General features: G+C 46.4%; 1 protein-coding gene across 1 annotated transcript in view; it reads left to right on the top strand.

Moving 5' to 3' along the window:
- calcrl2 (calcitonin receptor-like 2) overlaps positions 1 to 20,372 on the top strand; it is a 121,582-nt gene that overhangs the window by 70,042 nt on the left and 31,168 nt on the right. Inside the window, exons 2-4 of the mRNA XM_084334220.1 lie at positions 198 to 255; positions 8,328 to 8,508; positions 18,794 to 18,901. Of these exons, the coding sequence (XP_084190346.1) occupies positions 202 to 255; positions 8,328 to 8,508; positions 18,794 to 18,901 (343 nt within the window). The 5' untranslated portion in view covers positions 198 to 201. The remainder of the gene's footprint in view (positions 1 to 197; positions 256 to 8,327; positions 8,509 to 18,793; positions 18,902 to 20,372) is intronic.

Raw genomic sequence — 20,372 nt, 5'->3', positions numbered from 1 at the left:
TGTGGTCCAGGGAGTTGTACCGGTACCACAGTTACTTTGAAGACAACGGTTGTTGTTGTATCTGTCATAGTGAAGACGCCACGCTAACAGGAGACAGGACTTGTACCAATACTGCAGTTCTGAGTTACTTTGAAGACACATATTGTTATAGTAAAGATGGCACTCACTAACAGGAGATAATGTGTCTTTCTCTACAGAACCATGTGGGGGCCCCTGCCTCTCTCACTGCTGGTTCTATTGGCCCTGGCCTCCCAGGTAAGTGTATGTGTGTGTGCGCATGTGTGTGTGCATACATGTGTGAGAGTCTGCCAGGTTTCCTCCAGGTTCTTAGGCCCGGTGGTAAACCCAGAATATGGATCCAGCACCGCCACATCTTTTTGCTGTTTTTTGACAGGGGCCATATATTTAGTCAATGCTAAAAGTAAAAAATCTGTTGCTATTCTGTTGCTAGGAGAACAACTTTGCCCCCTGTACAGTCAGCAACTGTACAAACATTGCAACAAGAGGCCTATTTGGAATTGTATATGTTGTCAAGTTAGAAAAGGTAGGCACAGTCTTACAAAATCAACAATGGAATTGGAATGCTGTGTTTTCAAAATAAATTAAATTCCTTTTTGCAAAAACGTCCTGATTGGCTACTGATTCATACAGCCTTGGAATGCAATTAATTGGCCATAGTAATTCACTCTGCTATAATAGTAACACACTCTGCTATTATAGTAACTTAAACATACTCTGCTAGTATAGTATACTCATTCTGCTATTATAGTAACTCACTCTGCTATTAGAGTAACTTACTCTGCTAGTATAGTATACTCATTCTGCTATTATAGTAACTCACTCTGCTATTATAGTAACTTACTCTGCTAGTATAGTATACTCACTCTGCTAGTATAATAACTCACTCTGCTAGTATAGTATACTCACTATGCTAATATAGTAACTCAATATGCTAGTATAGTAGAATTACTCTGATAGTATAATAACGCATTCTGCTAGTATAGTATACTCACTATGCTACAGTAGTATAGTAACTCACTGCTAGTATACTCACTATGCTAATATAGTAACTCACTATGATAGTATAGTAGAATCACTCTGATAGTATAATAACTCACTCTGCTAGTATAGTATACTCACTATGCCACAGTAGTATAGTAACTCACTCTGCTAGTATAGTTACTCTGCTAGTATAGTATACTTACTATGCTACAGTAGTATAGTAACTCACTCTGCTAGTATATTAGTATACTCACTCTGCTAGTATAGTATACTCACTATGCTACAATAGTAACTCACTCTGCTACTATAGTATACTCACTCTGCTAGTATAGTATACTCACTCTGCTAGTATAGTATACTCACTATGCTACAATAGTAACTCACTCTGCTACTATAGTATACTCACTCTGCTAGTATAGTATACTCACTATGCTACAGTAGTATAGTAACTCACTCTGCTACTATAGTATACTCACTATGCTACAGTAGTATAGTAACTCACTCTACTAATAGTATGCTCACTCTGCAGTGATGTACTTGAACGCGTTCAATGAACGATCGTTTGTGAACGCGTTCGTATTTTGGGCGAACGTGAACTGAACGGATGTTTTCCCCCCTAAATGAACGTAATGAGAATGCGTTCATTCTCAGCGCTGTATAACGGCGTTCAAAAGTGCGTTCATTCTCAGCACTATATTATAACGGCGTTCAAAAGTGTGCCAGATTTCATATGCCTTTCAGCCGAAAACCCAGTTAAAACACACCGTAAACAGGCTTTAAAATAATGCTGAAAACCACACAATCTGGCAACCGCTCTGGGCGGAGTTTCAGGGAGTCTGGTAGTAGAGCAGCAGTACTCGCACTTTTAGAAGGCGCTGCACTCGCTCAGAGTCAGACTCTACGACGTCGGTGTATGAGCATTTAAAAGAGTTTTAGTTAAAGTCAGTAAATGTTTTGCACTTTGAATATTGAACTTTGAGGTACAACCTTAGTTATATATCGTATTTGCTTTCGCGTCCCGCTCTGAGCCTTATGAGATACCCCTTATCTCCTATGATACCTATTGTATCTCCAACGAAAACAACTACATGCACCCCACCTGTATGGGGCCCCGCCCCTATGGTGGCACCGCCCATATAACCGTGACTCTGGTCACCAAAACACCCTTCCTCTATTTTCGTCCCAGCGTACTGGCTGCGTGCACCATATGTTAACTAGCAGGATGAAAAAGATCAGAGTCATAATGTTGAAAGCTTACCGGAGGTTGCTGGCCCCTGGCATCTTCGACGCATGTTTTCGGCAACACGACGGGCCTATGTTGATGTTCCTCGTCTAATGACAGCAGATTGAGGTTCAGCTGTACAAGATTGGCTGTCGGGCCAGCTTGTACTCAGGTAGGCCCTGTGTCTTCAGGCATGGGTATTAGTGTTAGTAATACTGGTTTGTTTTGTTACACAACCATGTTGTGTGTTGGCGCCGGGGGCAGGATGGTTTGGTGAACGTTCACTGCAGGGAACGGTTTCCAAGCTGTCTTGGGCGTGCTACTAAACATCTAATGCTATGCTACATGCTATCGCTAATGCCACATGCTATTGCTACTGCTAACTGCTACGCTGTTCTAATGTCTCCGCCGTGAGATGTTGTCACTTCTCCCTCCTTTTGCCTGGTTCATCAATGAAGGTCAGTCGGTAGCTGTTGTGGTTTTTTTTGCTGAGTCCTATTTACCTTTTTTTGGGTAAATGGGTTGACAACAGGGTAGGCCGTGGCTAGGTTTCCTAGCCAGGTATGTTACCTTGTGTTCCGGCGGGGTCTATGGAACGGTGTCCCCATCTGGGGCGATGCATGAGCTCGGCGGTGTAGCAGTAGAGCTATATTACTGCAGGATGGGACTTAACGGCGGGTTATGGCTCAGCTGGCTAGTTCCTATCCACATTGGCGTCGGGTAGTGGGGCTATGGGTCCAGCCGACATGGTAAACATGTTGCGTGTCTGTGCGCAGGCGTTGTCGATCTGGGTCCCACATCGCCTCACGCTAGGCTGTAGTAGTATAGGGGCAGGGCCGCCTGGGAGAAATGTGAGGCCCTGGGCGAATTTAAAACGCGAGGCCCCCCACCCCCTGAGGCGGCCCTGTGTAGTGGGCTATTGTTTCGTTCTGTCACTCTGCTATGAGAAGGTCTGTCTTGCTACAGTTTTCTCTCCTCTCAACCATTCATACTGACGGTCAATCGGTATACTGGGGGAGTAGTGCCGGGGGGGCTTTGTTTACCTTTTTTGGTAAATGGGCTAAGCTAGGGCTGGTGTGCTGTTGTGAATATTTTGAATGAAGGCGGGGACTAGTTCGCTCTGGTCCGCCTCCCCTTAACGTTGTGTGTATGGGTTTGCTCATTCTACAGTTTTTTGTGGTTTAGTTCTTTTATTCATTTAACCCTTTCATGGTGCACACCACAGTGGAGGTTGCTGTTTGCAACCACCACTGGTGCTCCGTGTTAACATCAGTCCTTTGTTTTTGACATATTGAAACAGTGCCCTGCCCGGCCGACGCCATGGGTGGGTCGGCCTGGCGAGTGGCTGGTGGGCTGTTAAAGCTTGTACCGCCACGGTATGGAATTGGCAACGATTAGAACTGTGTTCGAATTGCTGTTTTTTTCTATTAAAAAAATTGTGTCTGGTGGCGGGGCCTTGAGGGCCAGCCGACATCGACACATCGCGCAAGGTTGTTGACGTTATTAGCTTTGACCCAGCCGCAAGCTATAACCGCTCAGGGTTCCCCTCTCCGCAGAGGATTTTGGTCTTCTGCTGGAGCGCGGGCGGTATTGTCCTAGGCCCTACACCGCCTCACACCGCGCAGCCAGAAGAGGAGAGAGCACGGCCTCGTCAGCGGCGATGACGAGGCCCTCGACAGGCGGCCATGTTTTCCCCCGCCGGAGGTGTCCTGGGCGTTGATTCGACAGGTGTCCACAAGGCCGACAGCCTTGGCGGCCGAGGGATCGGCCATGTAGGATGGGTTCGGCTTGAACAAACAAGCCGTCACCGTCCTGCCGCGAGCAGCCCGCTCTCCGATCACTCCCTTCCCCAACACCAGCGGAAAAAGTGGGCTCTGATTGTTTCCTTTGGCTGCGGGCCGCGTGCCTTCGTTGATGCGCGGGCGGCCCCCCTTTCGCTTCTCATGGGGACAGGGGCTGACACCCAGTTGATGGCTGAGCCTGGGTCTGTCCGTGAGAATGTTGTGCTGTCAAGCGGCTCCCACACCTTGAACTGTGTTGGTTGAGCCTGGTGTTACGTCTGTCAACTTAAGTGTTGTCAGCAGGGGGGCTCGAAACCTTTTGAGGCACACAGTGCGGGCTTCCCCGGCCTCGCCTTCGCCAGGCCAGGTATCATGTTGGTGCCTCCCACTCCTGAAATATTGGCAAGTGGTCGCAGCTCACATGATTTGGGGTGGTAGTAATATCACTGCAGGGCTACGGTGTGTAGGAACCCATGGGGGCCTTACACCTTGCATGTCCGGCTGCAGAACAACTCCTCAGCATGTTCTGGAGGGGTGTTCAGTGGGGGGGCTTTTTTCATCGGAAGCCCCCCGTATCAGACCGGCCCTTTCTGTCGGGGTTCCCCCTTGGGTGCGATTGCCTCGTGGGTGGTGTCAGGGTCAGATGTTCCGACACGGAACGCGCTGCTCGCACGGTTCCAGGGTTGGCTACGCACAGCGGGGGGACCGGGCCAACTATCTACAGTTCCTGGCGGACCTGCGCCACGTGACGGCGGGTGCGTTGGGAGTGTTGTCACATATGACTACGGCAGTACCATATGTCGAGGTGGATGGAGAGAACGCTGAGGCGGGGACTTGTGTTTACACAACCCCACCCGTTTTCAGGTTTGGTACAGACCCTATTGTCAGGGTCTCCAGCAGTGACAGCTCTGGTCAACGAGATCCAATCTCTGTGGACGAAGCAAGCCATCGTCGTGGCGTTCTCCTCCCGGTGTTCTCTGCCTGAGAAGTCGGGAGGGAGGGGTGTAAGACCCAGGCTGGACCTGTCCCATGGGAAGGTTCAGCATTTTTTGGATCATCTCCTACCTGTTGAACACTGTCAGGTGAGGGTCTGGTTCTCCTCCATAGACCTGTAGGATGCGTATGCGCATCTCCGATCTTCCATCCTAGGGCTTACCTACGCTTCCTTTGCAGGGTTAGCGTATGAGTACCAGAGGCTGCCGTTCGGTTTTCTCTGGCTCCCCGCATCTTCACCAAGTGCGTGGAGGCCGCACTGGGGCCTCTGCGTCGTCAGGGGTTACGGAGTGTTCTGCCCTGATGACGTTCTGGTCCTTCGCGGTCAAGGTGGATCGTCAGGTCTCGTACCAGGCAGGTCTCTACCAGCCTGGGGTTGCTGTAGACTGGATGTAGAGTACTCCTCTTCCCAGTCAACGGTTGGAGGGCTATGGGCATCCATCTCAGAGCGTGTTGTCAACACGCTCGGGAGGTTCCGTCCTAGGACGGTTACGGCACTGTCTCACGTCGCGTTTTCACCGACGCCTCCCTCGCTGGTGACGGGTCGGGCCAACGCAGTAGGGGGCAGCTGGCAAACCATGCTGCCCGGTCTGCGCTACGTTCAATGTGTTGGTGTTGAAAGCGGTCCTTCTGGTCCACAAATGGTGTTGATCAGGACGGACGATACGACGTCAGTGTCGTGTATCGACAGACAGGGAGGAGTACGCTTCCCCTGTCTGCACCAGGCTATGGGCGGCTGGCTATGGGCGTCCTCCATCTGCGCGGCCTGAGGGCTCCCCACGTCCCCGGCAGGGAGAATGTGGGTGCAGGTGTACTGTCGCGGGGCGGTCCTCATCCTGACGGGTGAGGATTACGTCTGGACATGGCCAGGCGGGTCTGGGACCGATGCCGTGCCGCCAGGGATTCTTCCCCATACATCTGTTAGGTCAGTTGTTGGGACGGGTACGTTGAGGGGCGCAGGTTCTTGATCCTGATGGTGTTACCATCTGGAATGCGCATGCTCCCTCCACTGTCGCGCTTACGCAGGCAGATGACGTATGTTCCAAGTGTGGTGTAAGGCGGGGGGCCGGGACTCAGTCTCCTGCCCCCTGGATCCTGTCCTTAGTTACCTCCAGTCTCTCCTTGATAGACTGTCGGTTTCGACGGTAAGGGTATATGCAGCAGCTATATCCTCCTATCATGAGGGGTTTGAGGGGATGTCTTGTTCAGCCACCCTCTTGTGAAGCGTTTCCTGCTTGGCGCTTGACGCGTTAAGCCGGTGCAACGCTCCTTGGCTCCGACTTGGGATCTTCAATTGGTCCTCGGTCGGTTGTCCTTGGCCCCGTTTGAGCCGCTCGAGCAGGCGCCGTTGGGACAGCTGTCCTTCAAGACCGCGTTCCTACTGGCTGTCACTTCCGCTAAACGCGTAGGTGAGCTCTGTGCTCTCTCGGTACGTCCAGAGTGCCTGTCTTTTCGGACCGATTGCGGTGCCACTCTGCGACCTAATCCTGCTTTCGTGCCTGAGAATATCCGGAGTTCCTTCCGCTCCCGGGAAATATTGTGGTTCAGGCGTTTCGTCCTCCTCCTCACACTAGTGAGTTAGATGCGGGCCTTCACCTGTCATGTCCAGTCCGTGCTTGGGGATTTACCTCAGCCGTACTCAGGACTTCAGGGTTACCGACCAGCTTTTTGTCTGTTACGGTGGGGCTTGTGCTGGTAAGGCACTGTCGGAGCAGCGCCTGTCCCATTGGTTGTGCGAGGGCATTACCCTCTGCTACACGTTGGCTGGGCAGGATCCCCCTGGGGGCGTCAGGGCGCACTCCACTTGTGGGGTGGCTGCTTCTGCCGCTCTCCTGGGTGGGGCTTCAGTGGAGGACATCTGTGCTGCAGCTTCATGGTCCTCCCCGGGTCCCTTTGTAAGGTTTTACCTCATGGACATGACCGGGGGTTCTGTCTCCCAGGCGGTTCTGGGGTCTGTGGCCTTTCCTGCTTCCCGTCCTTTGGTCGGGTAGCAGGAGTGTATGGGTATGGGCCACAGTGTGTTGAGTCACAAGTGGTTCCGCCTGTACGGTGTGTTCAAGGGGTTCTAGTTCCCTCTTGTTCGCATTCAGGTGGAGTTGACTGCGCCCCCCCTTCATTAGGAAGGATGGGGTGACAGGGCTCCCCGCACCCCTTGATGTGGGCTTACGGGTCCTCAGGGGGTACATTTGTCGGGTCTCGCGTCCGCTCTTCCCCATATCTCATAAGGCTCAGAGCGGGACGCGAAAGCAAATACGATATATAACGATAGGTTATGTAGATAACCTAGTTATATTAGTATTGGCTGAGCGTCCCGCTCTGCGCGGCCCTGAGTTCCCTCTTGAGGGATCTTTTCCTGGGACGGGATTTGGCGAGGAAGGGTGTTTTGGTGACCAGAGTCACGGTTATATGGGCGGTGCCACCATAGGGGCGGGGCCCCATATAGGTGGGGTGCATGTAGTTGTTTTCGTTGGAGATACAATAGGTATCATAGGAGATAAGGGGTATCTCATAAGGCTCAGAGCGGGACGCTCAGCCAATACTAAATAATATATCGTTTCATACCTCAGCCTGGTTCCTACCTCGTGTTGTGTTAGTACAGAGTTATGTCGGCACATGTTTATATGTTATATTTATATGTTTATATGTTTATATGTCATATGTTTGCACAATGACTACTTTCACTTTTGGTACTTTAAGTATATTTAGATTATTATACTTAATAAAGACCATTCAAGCAGCAGGTTTTTCCTCATGTTTTTGAAAATATACTGTAGAGATGAAAGCTGCAGCTGCTACTAGTGTGGACTGAATGGGCGGCAGCAAAGCGTTATGGAAATGCCAGTATTCTGTGGTTCTATTATGGGTTGTTTCAATACATTTGAAAAATAATAGCTTGCAGCAACGTATTGAAAAAAGAACTATAAACTATAAATTAGTTCATTTTTGAAATCATGAACTTTAGTTAACATTTTTGAATTTTGAACTATGAACTGAACTAGTTCATTTTAAAATTTGTGAACTGTGAACTGAAGTAGTTCATGTAGAAAGTGAACTTTCCCAACACTGTCACTCTGCTAGTATAGTATACTCACTATGCTACAGTAGTATAGTAACTAACTCTGCTAGTATAGTATAATCACTCTGATAGCATAATAAAATATATGAAATCTAGCATTAGATTTCAGAAAGCATCCATTTGAAAGTAAAACATAGCCTGTTGAGAATCGATTGATTTATTCTCTTTGCAAGTGTTTGTAGGTAAATCCTTCGATTTAGAAAAATGGAAACAACTAATAAACTAAGCAGAAAATGATAACTACATTTCCCAGGTGTCCCGGTGTGAGGATCTGGGGGCCATGGTGTCTTCGGGGGAGCTGGTGGACAAACAGGAACAGGAAGTGTCCAGTGGCAACATGTCTAGTTTTTTAGGACGCTCGCGAGAACAGATCCTGGCAGCCCAGTTCGAATGCTACCTGAAGATCATCCGCGACCCGCCACGCATGGATGATGGTGAGGAGGCCATAGGGTCCTATAGGAGCCTACACTTCACCTGCACAACTTAAAGGGAGAGCTTGACATTCAACATTTTAAATTGTATTCTGTTTTTCTTTAAGAAGTTGAGTAGTTGACTAATCACTCATATCAGCTGATACCGATGCCAATTGCTGTAAGCCTTTCAGTGGAGTTACCAAACAATTAACGCTTTTCAGACATGCCATTTTATTATTATTATTATTATTTTTTATTATGTTCTTCCATTTCATTGGTTGTTTTATTCATTTAACTTTGTATCTTTATCTCCTGTAGCACTTTGAGATTTTCATAAATATAAAGTGCGGTACAAATTGAATTTATTATTATTATTATTATTATTATTATTATTATTATTATTATTATTATTATTATTATTATTATTATTATTATTATTACTTTTTATTTTATAAATGTTCCACAAATAAGGGAAGGACTCAAATATACCTGAATAGTTCAGGGTTTTATTTCAAAGTCGGTCTACAGACACCAGTGTTTTGTCTCCTCTTCTGTGTTTTATTAAAAAAATAGGTCTACACAGCCAGTCTTTTTTCTCCTCTTCATAAGAATTTGAGGTTTTCCTTTGTTATAACAGGTCAAAACAGCAATAAAAAGTCAAAACAATTCTTTTTGTTGCTTTATAATTCCATTAATGCAACAAACTGTGTGCTATAAGTATAAAGTATAATAAATCGCATATTACTTTGGGTATGCAATTGTCAGGCGTTTTATACTAAATGTGGGGTATGCTTGGGGATAACTATATAAAATGTTATACACTGTGTTACCTTCATTTTAAGGGTAAATTGGTTTTGCGGCTCCAGAGGCATTTTATTTTGTGGGAGGGGGAAAAAATTGCTCTTTTGATAGGAAAGGTTGCTGACCCCTGGTGTAGAGGCTTACAACACTCCTTAGCACTAAAGGCACCAGGCACACAACACACATACACAATGGCTTAAAGGCTCAGAAGACAAGGATTGATATCAGCCCATTAAGGAGAGGGATGATTATGTGGCATTGATGTCAGAGAGCCGATTGGGAATTTGTCCAGGAACATCAGTGAACTCCCCCTATTCTTTCGCCCTGGGCTGTTTTAACAACCGCACTGAGTCGGTGTGTTATTGCCAGGTCCAGAGTATAGAGTGCTCCCTACTGGACCGCAACAATCAGAGAGAGAGAGAGAGAGAGAGAGAGAGAGAGAGAGAGAGAGAGAGAGAGAGAGAGAGAGAGAGAGAGAGAGAGAGAGAGAGAGACAATAGCCCCTTTCACACTGAACTCATGGCATTATATTATTATTATTATTATTATTATTATTATTATTATTATTACAGTATATCATGTGGTCAGCCTTTGTTCTATTCATGTGACAACTGATAGTTAGACTAAGCAATATTCCCGCAGGTTGGTAGTTTTTGCGTTTTCCCACGTTGCATATTATTTTAATTAGAGATAACATTTGTAGCCTATCATTATTATTATTATTATTATTATTATTATTATTATTATTATTATTATTATTATTATTATTATTATTATTATATAATAATAATAATAATAATAATAATAATAATAATAATAATAATAATAATAATAATAATAATAATAATAATAATAATAATAATAATAATAATAATAATAATAATAATTGCGGGGCAAATCTCAAAGCGCTACAGTTAAAAGAACTTAAAAACTAGCGAGAATAAAGGAAAGAAAGAATATAAAAATAGGCAAGACTAAAACATAGAATAACATAGAGAAACATAGAATAAATAAAACTGAAAAAAAGAAATTGGTAAAAGAACATAAAATGTGTGGAGCAAAAAATTTGATAAAAAGTCAACAGAAGGCTCTACTAAAAAGGTGAGTTTTGAGGCCTTTCTTAAAAGCATCTACAGTCTCTCAGGTAGTCAGGGAGAGCATTCCACAGATTGGGAGCGGAAGAGCAAAAAGCCAGATCTCCCATAGTGCAGAGATTTGTCCTTGGGCGCTGGAGGAGGTTTGCCTGGCCAGAGCGGAGATGTCGGGAGGAGGAGTGAGGGGTGATGAGTTCTTTGAGGTATAGGGGGGCGTTTCCGTAGAGGCATTTGTGGGTGAGCAGGGAGACTTTGAACTCAATCCTGAGTGAGACAGGGAGCCAGTGAAGGGACTTGAGGATGGGAGTGATGTGGTGGTATTTCCGCACTCTCATCAGGATCCTAGCAGCGCTGTTTTGGATACATTGTAGCCTTTGGATGTTCTTGCTAGGGATCCCGATGAGGAGTGCATTGCAGTAATCCAGCCTGGAGGAAACAAAGGCGTGGATGAGCTTTTCGGCATCTGACAGAGTGAGCGAGGGGTGCAGTTTGGTGATGTTCCTAAGGTGGTATAAAGAGTTTTTGTATAGTTGATTTATGTGCGCCTCAAAGGTCAGGTGAGGGTACATTTTTACCCCTAGGTTGTTGGTGACAGGGTGATGTTTTGGCCGGAAAAGGTGATGGTGGTGATGGTGGATGAGCGAACCTGGTGTGGGGTGCCAATAATAATGGCTTCAGTTTTAGAACTGTTTAACTGTAAGAAGTTGTGCTTCATCCACACCTTGGTCTCCTCAAGGCAGGTGGTCAGAGTGGAAGATGGCAGAACTGTGGATGGGGTAGGGTTTATTTTTAGGTAGAGTTGGGTGTCATCAGCATAGCAGTGGAATGATATTCCATGCCGGCTGATGACAGAGCCAAGGGGGAGTATGTAGAGGGTGAATAGGGTGGGGCCGAGGACTGATCCTTGTGGGACACCACAGGTGACATGATGGGTGTCAGACCTTGCCTCTCCCAACGAGACATACTCCGTTCTTCCGGTGAGGTAGGATCTGAACCAATCAAGGACAGAGTCTGAAAGTCTGATGGTGGATTGGAGCCGGTGAAGGAGGATGTCATGATCGACGGTGTCGAAAGCTGCTGTGAGGTCAAGGAGGATGAGGAGGGAAGGAGAGCCAGCATCAGCCGTCATCAGTAGGTCGTTGGTGACCCTGACCAGGGCAGTTTCTGTGCTGTGGCCAGAGCGGAAACCTGACTGGAACTTCTCGAGAAGTTGGTTCGAGTTTAGGTGGTCGTGAAGCTGAGCGGCAACTACCTTCTCCAGCACCTTAGACAGGAATGGGAGGTTGGATATAGGTCTGTAGTTGGCCAAGATTTCCGGGTCTAGGGAGGGTTTTTTAATTAGTGGCTTTATGACTGCAGTTTTAAGGGCAGATGGGACATGGCCAGCCTGGAGAGAGAGGTATAATGTGAGAGATATAATGTGTGCGTGATGGTACTTCACTTGTGAAAATAGTTGTGGTTATGATATAACCTACAAGTTAACCTCCACAGAATTAACCACATCATGAAAACGTCACGCCCTATCCCGCTATGCCATGCAGTCCCTTTCACCCAGACGCTGGGGAAAACCCACCCTGGCAATTTCACAAAACCTGAAGACGGCAGAATGACGCATCAAATTTGACCTCCATTACATGCCGTGATGGGGTACGATTCCTGACATTAACGGGGACAAAGGGGCTAATGAGATAAGAGTAATGGAGGATAGAGAAAGATGGAGAGATTGAAGGAGAGAGAGAGAGTGAGGCAGTGAGGGAGAGAGAAAGAAAGAAAAAAGAAAGACTGAGAGGAAGGACAGTTGGACATTTACATTTAGACAGAGAGAGATAGAGAGAGAGAGAGAGAGAGAGAGAGAGAGAGAGAGAGGGACAGAGAGAGGGACAGAGAGAGGGACAGAGAGAGGGACAGAGAGAGGGACAGAGAGAGAGAGGAAGTAGGAAGTGGGTCCTTCTCCGTAGTGAAAGAGAGGAAGTGTGTTCTTTGTCTCAGACTCTTGTTTCTCCTTCCCAGTAAATAACCTCCTTTGAAATGTTATTTTGCGCTCCACTTCCCATCATGCCACGGGGCATCTCGGCATGGCCAGGTTTCCGTGTATTGTTGGCAGGCTTTGTGTTTGAAGTCTCACTGGGACAGCTGCCGTGGTCCCGTGCCCAGGGGTGGCAGAGTGCAGTGTCAAGGACCGTTGAAATTCATACACAATAGGCCCCCCATTTAATATGATTTTATCTCAGGGACCCTCAGTTGAGAAGATTTTTTGTTATTCCATTGCTGTTCCTTAGCCGGATAATTTTCAGGATAACTTGACATAAATCAGACTTTTCAGTTCCCTGACGCACGTTTGTCTAAATCACTATGGCAACAGATCAAAAAGTTTGAACCTGCTCCAGCGCAGGGTTTAGTTAAGTTAGCTGGATAAACTGGCCACTCCCTTGCAAAAAAATGCCAGCTCCCTTCCTCACAGATCCCATTATACTGCTTCGTTTTTCTAGAGGGGGCTTTTGAAATGTAAAATAATAGACCTAAAATGCTGATAATAAATCATATTCAGCCTATAGATTTACTTTGTCCTAAATAATGCACGTCATATTTATACGGATATGGCGCTGGCGCATCGCGACACACAAGTGGTTATTTTAATAACGCGGAGCATTGCAAATGTGAATCCTGCGGGGATATTTTTAATGAATGAAACCTATCGGGCGTTTGGCTCTGATTAGTTTCATATTCTCTGCTGTGGATGTATTTGCTTAACGGAGCGCCCGGATTGTGTTTCATTCAAGCATAAATTGAAGCTTATGCGTGGACTGTGGATTATGAATTACGAGGAATCTGAATCTGTGGATTGTTTAATTGTATCACTGTCACTCACATGTTATTGTGATATTGTAACTGGGATTAAAATGTCTGATGAGATGCGCTGTTTGACGGATTTGAGAAATTGAATGAGCCGTTGACATTAATGAATTTTAGAAAATGCATCTATCTGTTCAAGCACTGTTAGTGTTATCTGATGATGAACATGAGGTGTCACTGGTATAAACCAAAGATTAATCAATTAAATGCATGTATGGATGATGTCCGAAACAGATTAAAACCTGATTAATAGTGAAACTGTTATGGTTTGTAACCGACCCCAATCGCACAACACAAGACAGGTATGAGAGTAAGCCAAGACAGGGCATTTATTGAATACAAACAAAAAAGCGGCACTGTCCCTTTAAGGGAGAACACAAAAATACTGGAACAAGGAAAAAGGGCAATGTGCCTTTAAGAGGCGAGCAGGCTAAGGGGAAGGCTAAGGGAGAACACAAAATACTGGAAACAAGAATTAGGGAAAATTGGCACTGTGCCTTTAAGAGGCGAGCAGGCTAAGGGGGAGGCTAAGGGAGAACACAAAATACTGGAAACAAGAATTAGGGAAAATTGGCACTGTGCCTTTAAGAGGCGAGCAGGCTAAGGGGCTAAGGCTAAAGGACAGGGCCAGGGCAAAGGACAGGGCAGGAACAGGGGCACTGGAGAGGGGAACAGGGACAGAGGCCCGGGGAGGCGGGCTGGAGACAGGGACAGAGAAAACAGGGTTAAGGCCTTGGACAGGGCGAGGGCCAGAGCTGCTTACAGGAATGGAGTAGGAGCGCGCAGGCTAGACGTCTGGAGTGGAGCGCGTCGGCTCGAAGAGCGCGCCGGCTCGGAGAGCGCGCCGGCTCGGAGAGACGCATCCTCCCGTAGAGAATTAGAGAGCGATGCGCGTCTGGAGTAGTAGCGCGCCGGCTAGAAGTCTGGAGTGGTGCGCGTCGGCTTGAAGAGCGCGCCGGCTCGAAGAGACGCATCCTCCCGTAGAGAATTAGAGAGCGATGCGCGTCTGTCACTCACATGTTATTGTGATATTGTAACTGGGATTAAAATGTCTGATGAGATGCGCTGTTTGACGGATTTGAGAAATTGAATGAGCCGTTGACATTAATGAATTTGAGAAAATGCATCTATCTGTTCAAGCACTGTTAGTGTTATCTGATGATGAACATGAGGTGTCACTGGTATAAACCAAAGATTAATCAATTAAATGCATGTATGGATGATGTCCGAAACAGATTAAAACCTGATTAATAGTGAAACTGTTATGGTTTGTAACCGACCCCAATCGCACAACACAAGACAGGTATGAGAGTAAGCCAAGACAGGGCATTTATTGAATACAAACAAAAAAGCGGCACTGTCCCTTTAAGGGAGAACACAAAAATACTGGAACAAGGAAAAAGGGCAATGTGCCTTTAAGAGGCGAGCAGGCTAAGGGGAAGGCTAAGGGAGAACACAAAATACTGGAAACAAGAATTAGGGAAAATTGGCACTGTGCCTTTAAGAGGCGAGCAGGCTAAGGGGGAGGCTAAGGGAGAACACAAAATACTGGAAACAAGAATTAGGGAAAATTGGCACTGTGCCTTTAAGAGGCGAGCAGGCTAAGGGGCTAAGGCTAAAGGACAGGGCCAGGGCAAAGGACAGGGCAGGAACAGGGGCACTGGAGAGGGGAACAGGGACAGAGGCCCGGGGAGGCGGGCTGGAGACAGGGACAGAGAAAACAGGGTTAAGGCCTTGGACAGGGCGAGGGCCAGAGCTGCTTACAGGGATGGAGTAGGAGCGCGCAGGCTAGACGTCTGGAGTGGAGCGCGTCGGCTTGAAGAGCGCGCCGGCTCGAAGAGCGCGCCGGCTCGGAGAGCGCGCCGGCTCGGAGAGACGCATCCTCCCGTAGAGAATTAGAGAGCGATGCGCGTCTGGAGTAGTAGCGCGCCGGCTAGAAGTCTGGAGTGGTGCGCGTCGGCTTGAAGAGCGCGCCGGCTCGAAGAGACGCATCCTCCCGTAGAGAATTAGAGAGCGATGCGCGTCTGGAGTAGTAGCGCGCCGGCTAGAAGTCTGGAGTGGTGTGCGTCGGCTTGCAGAGCGCGCCGGCTCGGAGAGCGCGCCGGCTCGGAGAGACGCATCCTCCCGTAGAGAATTAGAGAGCGATGCGCGTCTGGAGTAGTAGCGCGCCGGCTAGAAGTCTGGAGTGGTGCGCGTCGGCTTGCAGAGCGCGCCGGCTCGGAGAGCGCGCCGGCTCGGAGAGACGCATCCTCCCGTAGAGAATTAGAGAGCGGTGCGCGTCTGGAGTAGTAGCGCGCCGGCTAGAAGTCTGGAGTGGTGCGCGTCGGCTTGCAGAGCGCGCCGGCTCGGAGAACGCGCCGGCTCGGAGAGACGCATCCTTCCGTAGAGAATTAGAGAGCGATGCGCGTCTGGCGTAGTAGCGTGCCGGCTAGAAGTCTGGAGTGGTGCGCGTCGGCTTGAAGAGCGTGCCGGCTCGGAGAGCGCGCCGGCTCGGAGAGACGCATCCTCCCGTAGAGAATTAGAGAGCGATGCGCGTCTGCTGTAGGAGCGCGTCTGCGCGGGGTCTGGAGTGGAGCGCGTCTGCTGTAGGAGCGCGTCTGCTGTAGGAGCGCGTCTGCGCGGGGTCTGGAGTGGAGCGCGTCTGCTGTAGGAGCGTGTCTGCGCGGGGTCTGGAGTGGAGCGCGTCTGCTGTAGGAGCGCGTCTGCTGTAGGAGCGCGTCTGCGCGGGGTCTGGAGTGGAGCGCGTCTGCTGTAGGAGTGCGTCTGCGCGGGGTCTGGAGTGGTGCGCGTCTGCTGTAGGAGCGCGTCTGCTGTAGGAGCGCGTCTGCGCGGGGTCTGGAGTGGAGCGCGTCTGCTGTAGGAGCGCGTCTGCTGTAGGAGCGCGTCTGCGCGGGGTCTGGAGTGGAACACTGGAATACCTCCCGTAGAGAATTAGAGAGCGCAGGCTGTGTCCCACTCCAGGCAAACGGCGACAGGTGGCGAAGGCTGGCACCTCGTCTCACGCCGGAGATGAAACAGCATACAGAATACAGAAACAGATACAGATAGGGAATCTCCCGTAGGAGCTTACAGATAGAGAACGACCCGACGAGGACTGGGGGGGAGATCGAGGTATTTAAAGCCCACTGGGGCGCTAATTAGAACACACATCAGGTGCGTGATGGTAATTGATACTTGACTTAGAAGTGTGTGTTCGGCAAGGACCAATCAAACACATAATCCTCACAGTACCTTAAAGGAACGGAGCGAGGCAGGGAATGCAATAAATAAACAACGACAACGCGAGGGTGGGGGCTGGTGAGGTGAGGAGACAGGGAATTAAAGGTCCAGGGAACAGGAATTAAAGGTCCAGGGAACAGGAATTAAAGGTCCAGGGAAGAGGGGAACCTCACAGAAACTGTATAGCCTCCCTCCAAGCCTCTCTGACACCGTTATTTCGGGTCGCACCTTGACATTTTTGGGAACCATGTATTTATATATAAAGTACATGATACCTAAGCCGAGCGCATACAGTACAGATATCCTGATAAGTATCTATTCATTCGTATCAATTAGATACTATTTGGGCTTGTTTGTATCTACTTATTCTGAAAGAGTTGAACTAATTATTTTTGCTAGCAATAGATCTCATTCGATTATTCATTCCATTAAGCCTACTGCCAGCAGGCACATTTAAAGAAATATAATCTGATTGATTGGGGTAATGAGGGACTTAAAATTAGCCTATAGATTATGGATTTAACTTGTCGGCGAGGCTATTGAGCCGTACTGTATTGAACCCATTCTGCAATCTGTTAATCAATCAATCAATGCCGTTAGAAAATCAGGATTTCTGCGATCGACATCTTTTCAGGTGAGGCGGCCGCACGCAATTATCCTGAGTATCAAGTCTGGTTCGAATTAACGAGACAGAATCAGCGTTCGAGGAACAGGGAAAGCACAGATTCAAACATCGGGTTAATTTAATCTGGATAATGGGACTTTTGATCGATTTAGTTGAACCAGGTACGAGGAATAGGGCCTAGTTGTACTACAAGCCTACTGTGTTTTTAAAGACTGGGTTGGAACATACAGTCTACAGTTCATTCAGGGGTTACTGTTTTTAAAGGATGTCTAAATTACAGTTTTTTCTATGATAAAGTTACCTGTATTTCACATTTCTTCATCATTTAGTGGTTATTGAAGCACTTACAATAGTGCCCTCATGCATGTTAACTAACATACAGAGACAGACAAGACAAACACAATTATAAGTGAACTAAAAAGGTGCACTCAGTAGAGTGCAAATCCCCACCTGGCGACACGCCAGACACACAGACAAACACGGCCTATGAAACACTGACTGCTCTCCTTGTAGTTATTAACATAGCATAGCAAACTGACCAATGGACACACTGACTCCCATTATAGTTATTAACATTAGCATGCTACCGCTATCATAGCAAGGATGATAGGAAGCATGTTAGGAAGCATAGGAAAGATGTTAGGAATCATAGGAAGGGTGATAAGAAGCTTAGGAAGCATGATAGGAAGAAACAAGGGTCCAAGCAAGAGGGGGCGAGGCTTATTTCAATGGACAATGATGGGAATTATTAATGCAATTTCTTTTTTAATGCATAGGATATATATAGCAAACAACAATAGGTTCACTATGGCATTTCCATGTTGTAAACAGGGGCCAGAGAGATAATTCCCAGAGGCTCTGAGAAGCATACCTGTGTAGTATTGCCCTCTTGTGTTCAAAGGTGTAACTTTATACTGAATATCTATTTGAATGGACAAATAATTAATTAAAATAATATACTTGTTGACCGATTTAACCTCAGATGACATCACGTCATAAATCAATCTCTCCAGACTGTATGACATAATGTTGTGTTTTTCTTTCTTCAAATGTAGCCAAGAGTAAAGACCTTAACCTGTTAACCTCTTAAGCCCGGAGCCTAAAAATACATACTGTACCTAAGTAAATGGAAGATTGCTCCACTTCGACAAGGTCCATTGGCATGTTCTTGGTATCTAGGGACATCTATAGATCTCATGGAATGTATTCCCAGTGTCAGAAATATTGTGTCTGTTTTTGCATCTTTGACAGTGAATAACACCATGCTAAAAATGACCAGACATGAAAAACTCGTTCAGCCCCTTCTTGAGATCATGTGTACAAAAAATCTAAGCAAATCAATAAAGGGAAGATGATGTAGATACAGTACTGAATTCTGCCATCCGGACACATGCAATTTGAAATATTATTATAGAATATCAAATACCAGGCCTATAAATGACCTTATTATAGCCAACTTGCACATCTATGGATCGGGCCAAATCTTCTCTTTCAAATGCCCGAGTTCAATTTGGATTTAGTATCTCCAGGTGTGCACTGACAAACCGTGAAGGAAATATACTGTATGTACAGTTCCATTCTAATAATGGATATGGCTCCGCCATTTTGTATCCGTTTGAAACGCGGATTGTTGCTAAATGTTCACAGAAGGTAGACACACTAACTGTGCATCTTAACCCTGTTACTCATCCTGTGTATCTTGCTGCCCCTGTAGGAAAGTTTTGTAACCGAACCTGGGATGGCTGGCTGTGCTGGGGAGATTCTACTCCAGGAATCGTCATGCAGATGTGTCCTGAATACTTCCAGGACTTTGACCCAGCTGGTATTTATACGATTCTACAAAGTGTATGAATAGTAATATTAGGAGTGTTGCTCACACAAGACCTTGAGAATAACATACTTATGTTACATCCATATATATTTATCGGAATTTAACATGAGCTTGTGATTAATGAGAGATATCTGAAAGATATCAAAAGCAGACTATAAATTTGTAGTGGCCAGTTTAAGAGTGGAACCAGTAGCATACAATATTGTATGATCTGCATAAATTATGTACATCACAATGCCGGAAGAAAATACCATGTTATTTATAATGTAAATAAAAGTGGACCCAGAATAGACCCTTGTGGGACACCTTTACTAATTTCAAGAGAGCTTGATTTGATACCTTCAGCAACAACAGCTTGAGTTCTCCCTGAGATAATCATAAAACCATTTAACAGAAATCTCATCCAATCCTATGGAAGATTTGTAAATCTATTTATTAAAATATTATGGTCAACAGTGTCAAATGCTTTTGATAAATCAATGAAGAGTGCTGCACAGTGCAGTCAAGATAGTCAACAATATAATTTATTACAAGCATTATTACAAGTATTGCCGCTGTAACTGCACTATGTCCTGGTCTAAACCATGATGGTTGTGGATGTAAAATGTTATAAGCATCCAGGAAGGCCTGTAAATGAGAATGAATGATTCTAGGATTTTGGCTAAGCAGCATAATTTTGATTTGGACGATAGGGGTGTAATGGTACACAGAAGCCACGGTTTGGTACGTACCTCGGTATTGGTGTCACGGTTCGTAATAATTATTTCAGACTGTATAGGCGCCGATACAGCCTGAAAATACAAATAATTATTACTCTTGTGTGTCGTGTCATCATCACATACCGCAATATACTGAGCACACATTAAGAACAAATGTAACGTTAGCGCCCACCACATCAAGTACGTCTACACAACATATAAGAGTTGTTTGTAGGTCGGAAATGGTGGAATAGATTTACCAACAAAAAAGGTGTTTAAACTGCTCATACCTTATTAAAAGCGTGGGGCAGGAGCAGCACGGATAACTTGGTTCTGCATGTATCGTGCTTCCATTCAAACAGACGGCAACACACGTGAAGTCAAGTCTCACTCTCGTGAGACTTCCTCTCTAGATACTCTACCTGGCCAGGGTACTCATGGGTCCTAGTGCCCCCCCGCCCGGGTTACACTATATGTCATGCACATGTATTTTATATGTTAATACAATTGCATTTATCTTTAGTCCTAATTCTGTCACTGTTTGATGTCACAAAGAAGGGTGTATCTGAAAGCTGTCTACAACATTTGTAACATGTGATGAAAAAGTAAACAAATAATTAACTGTATTAGACATTTGTTAATGATGAATAGGCTTCACTTCAGATTGGCCCCCACAATAGCATCTGCAAATGATTTATAGATGTTTTATGAATGTCTTAACAAATCATTTGTTGAACATGAAAATAAATGGAGATATAGTATAG

The sequence above is a fragment of the Notolepis coatsorum genome (genome assembly GCF_963971535.1).
Source record: "Notolepis coatsorum genome assembly, chromosome: 17".
NCBI lineage: Eukaryota > Metazoa > Chordata > Actinopteri > Aulopiformes > Paralepididae > Notolepis > Notolepis coatsorum.
The sequence above is the reverse complement of the archived record's forward strand: the minus strand, read 5'-3'. Positions and strand labels throughout refer to the sequence as shown.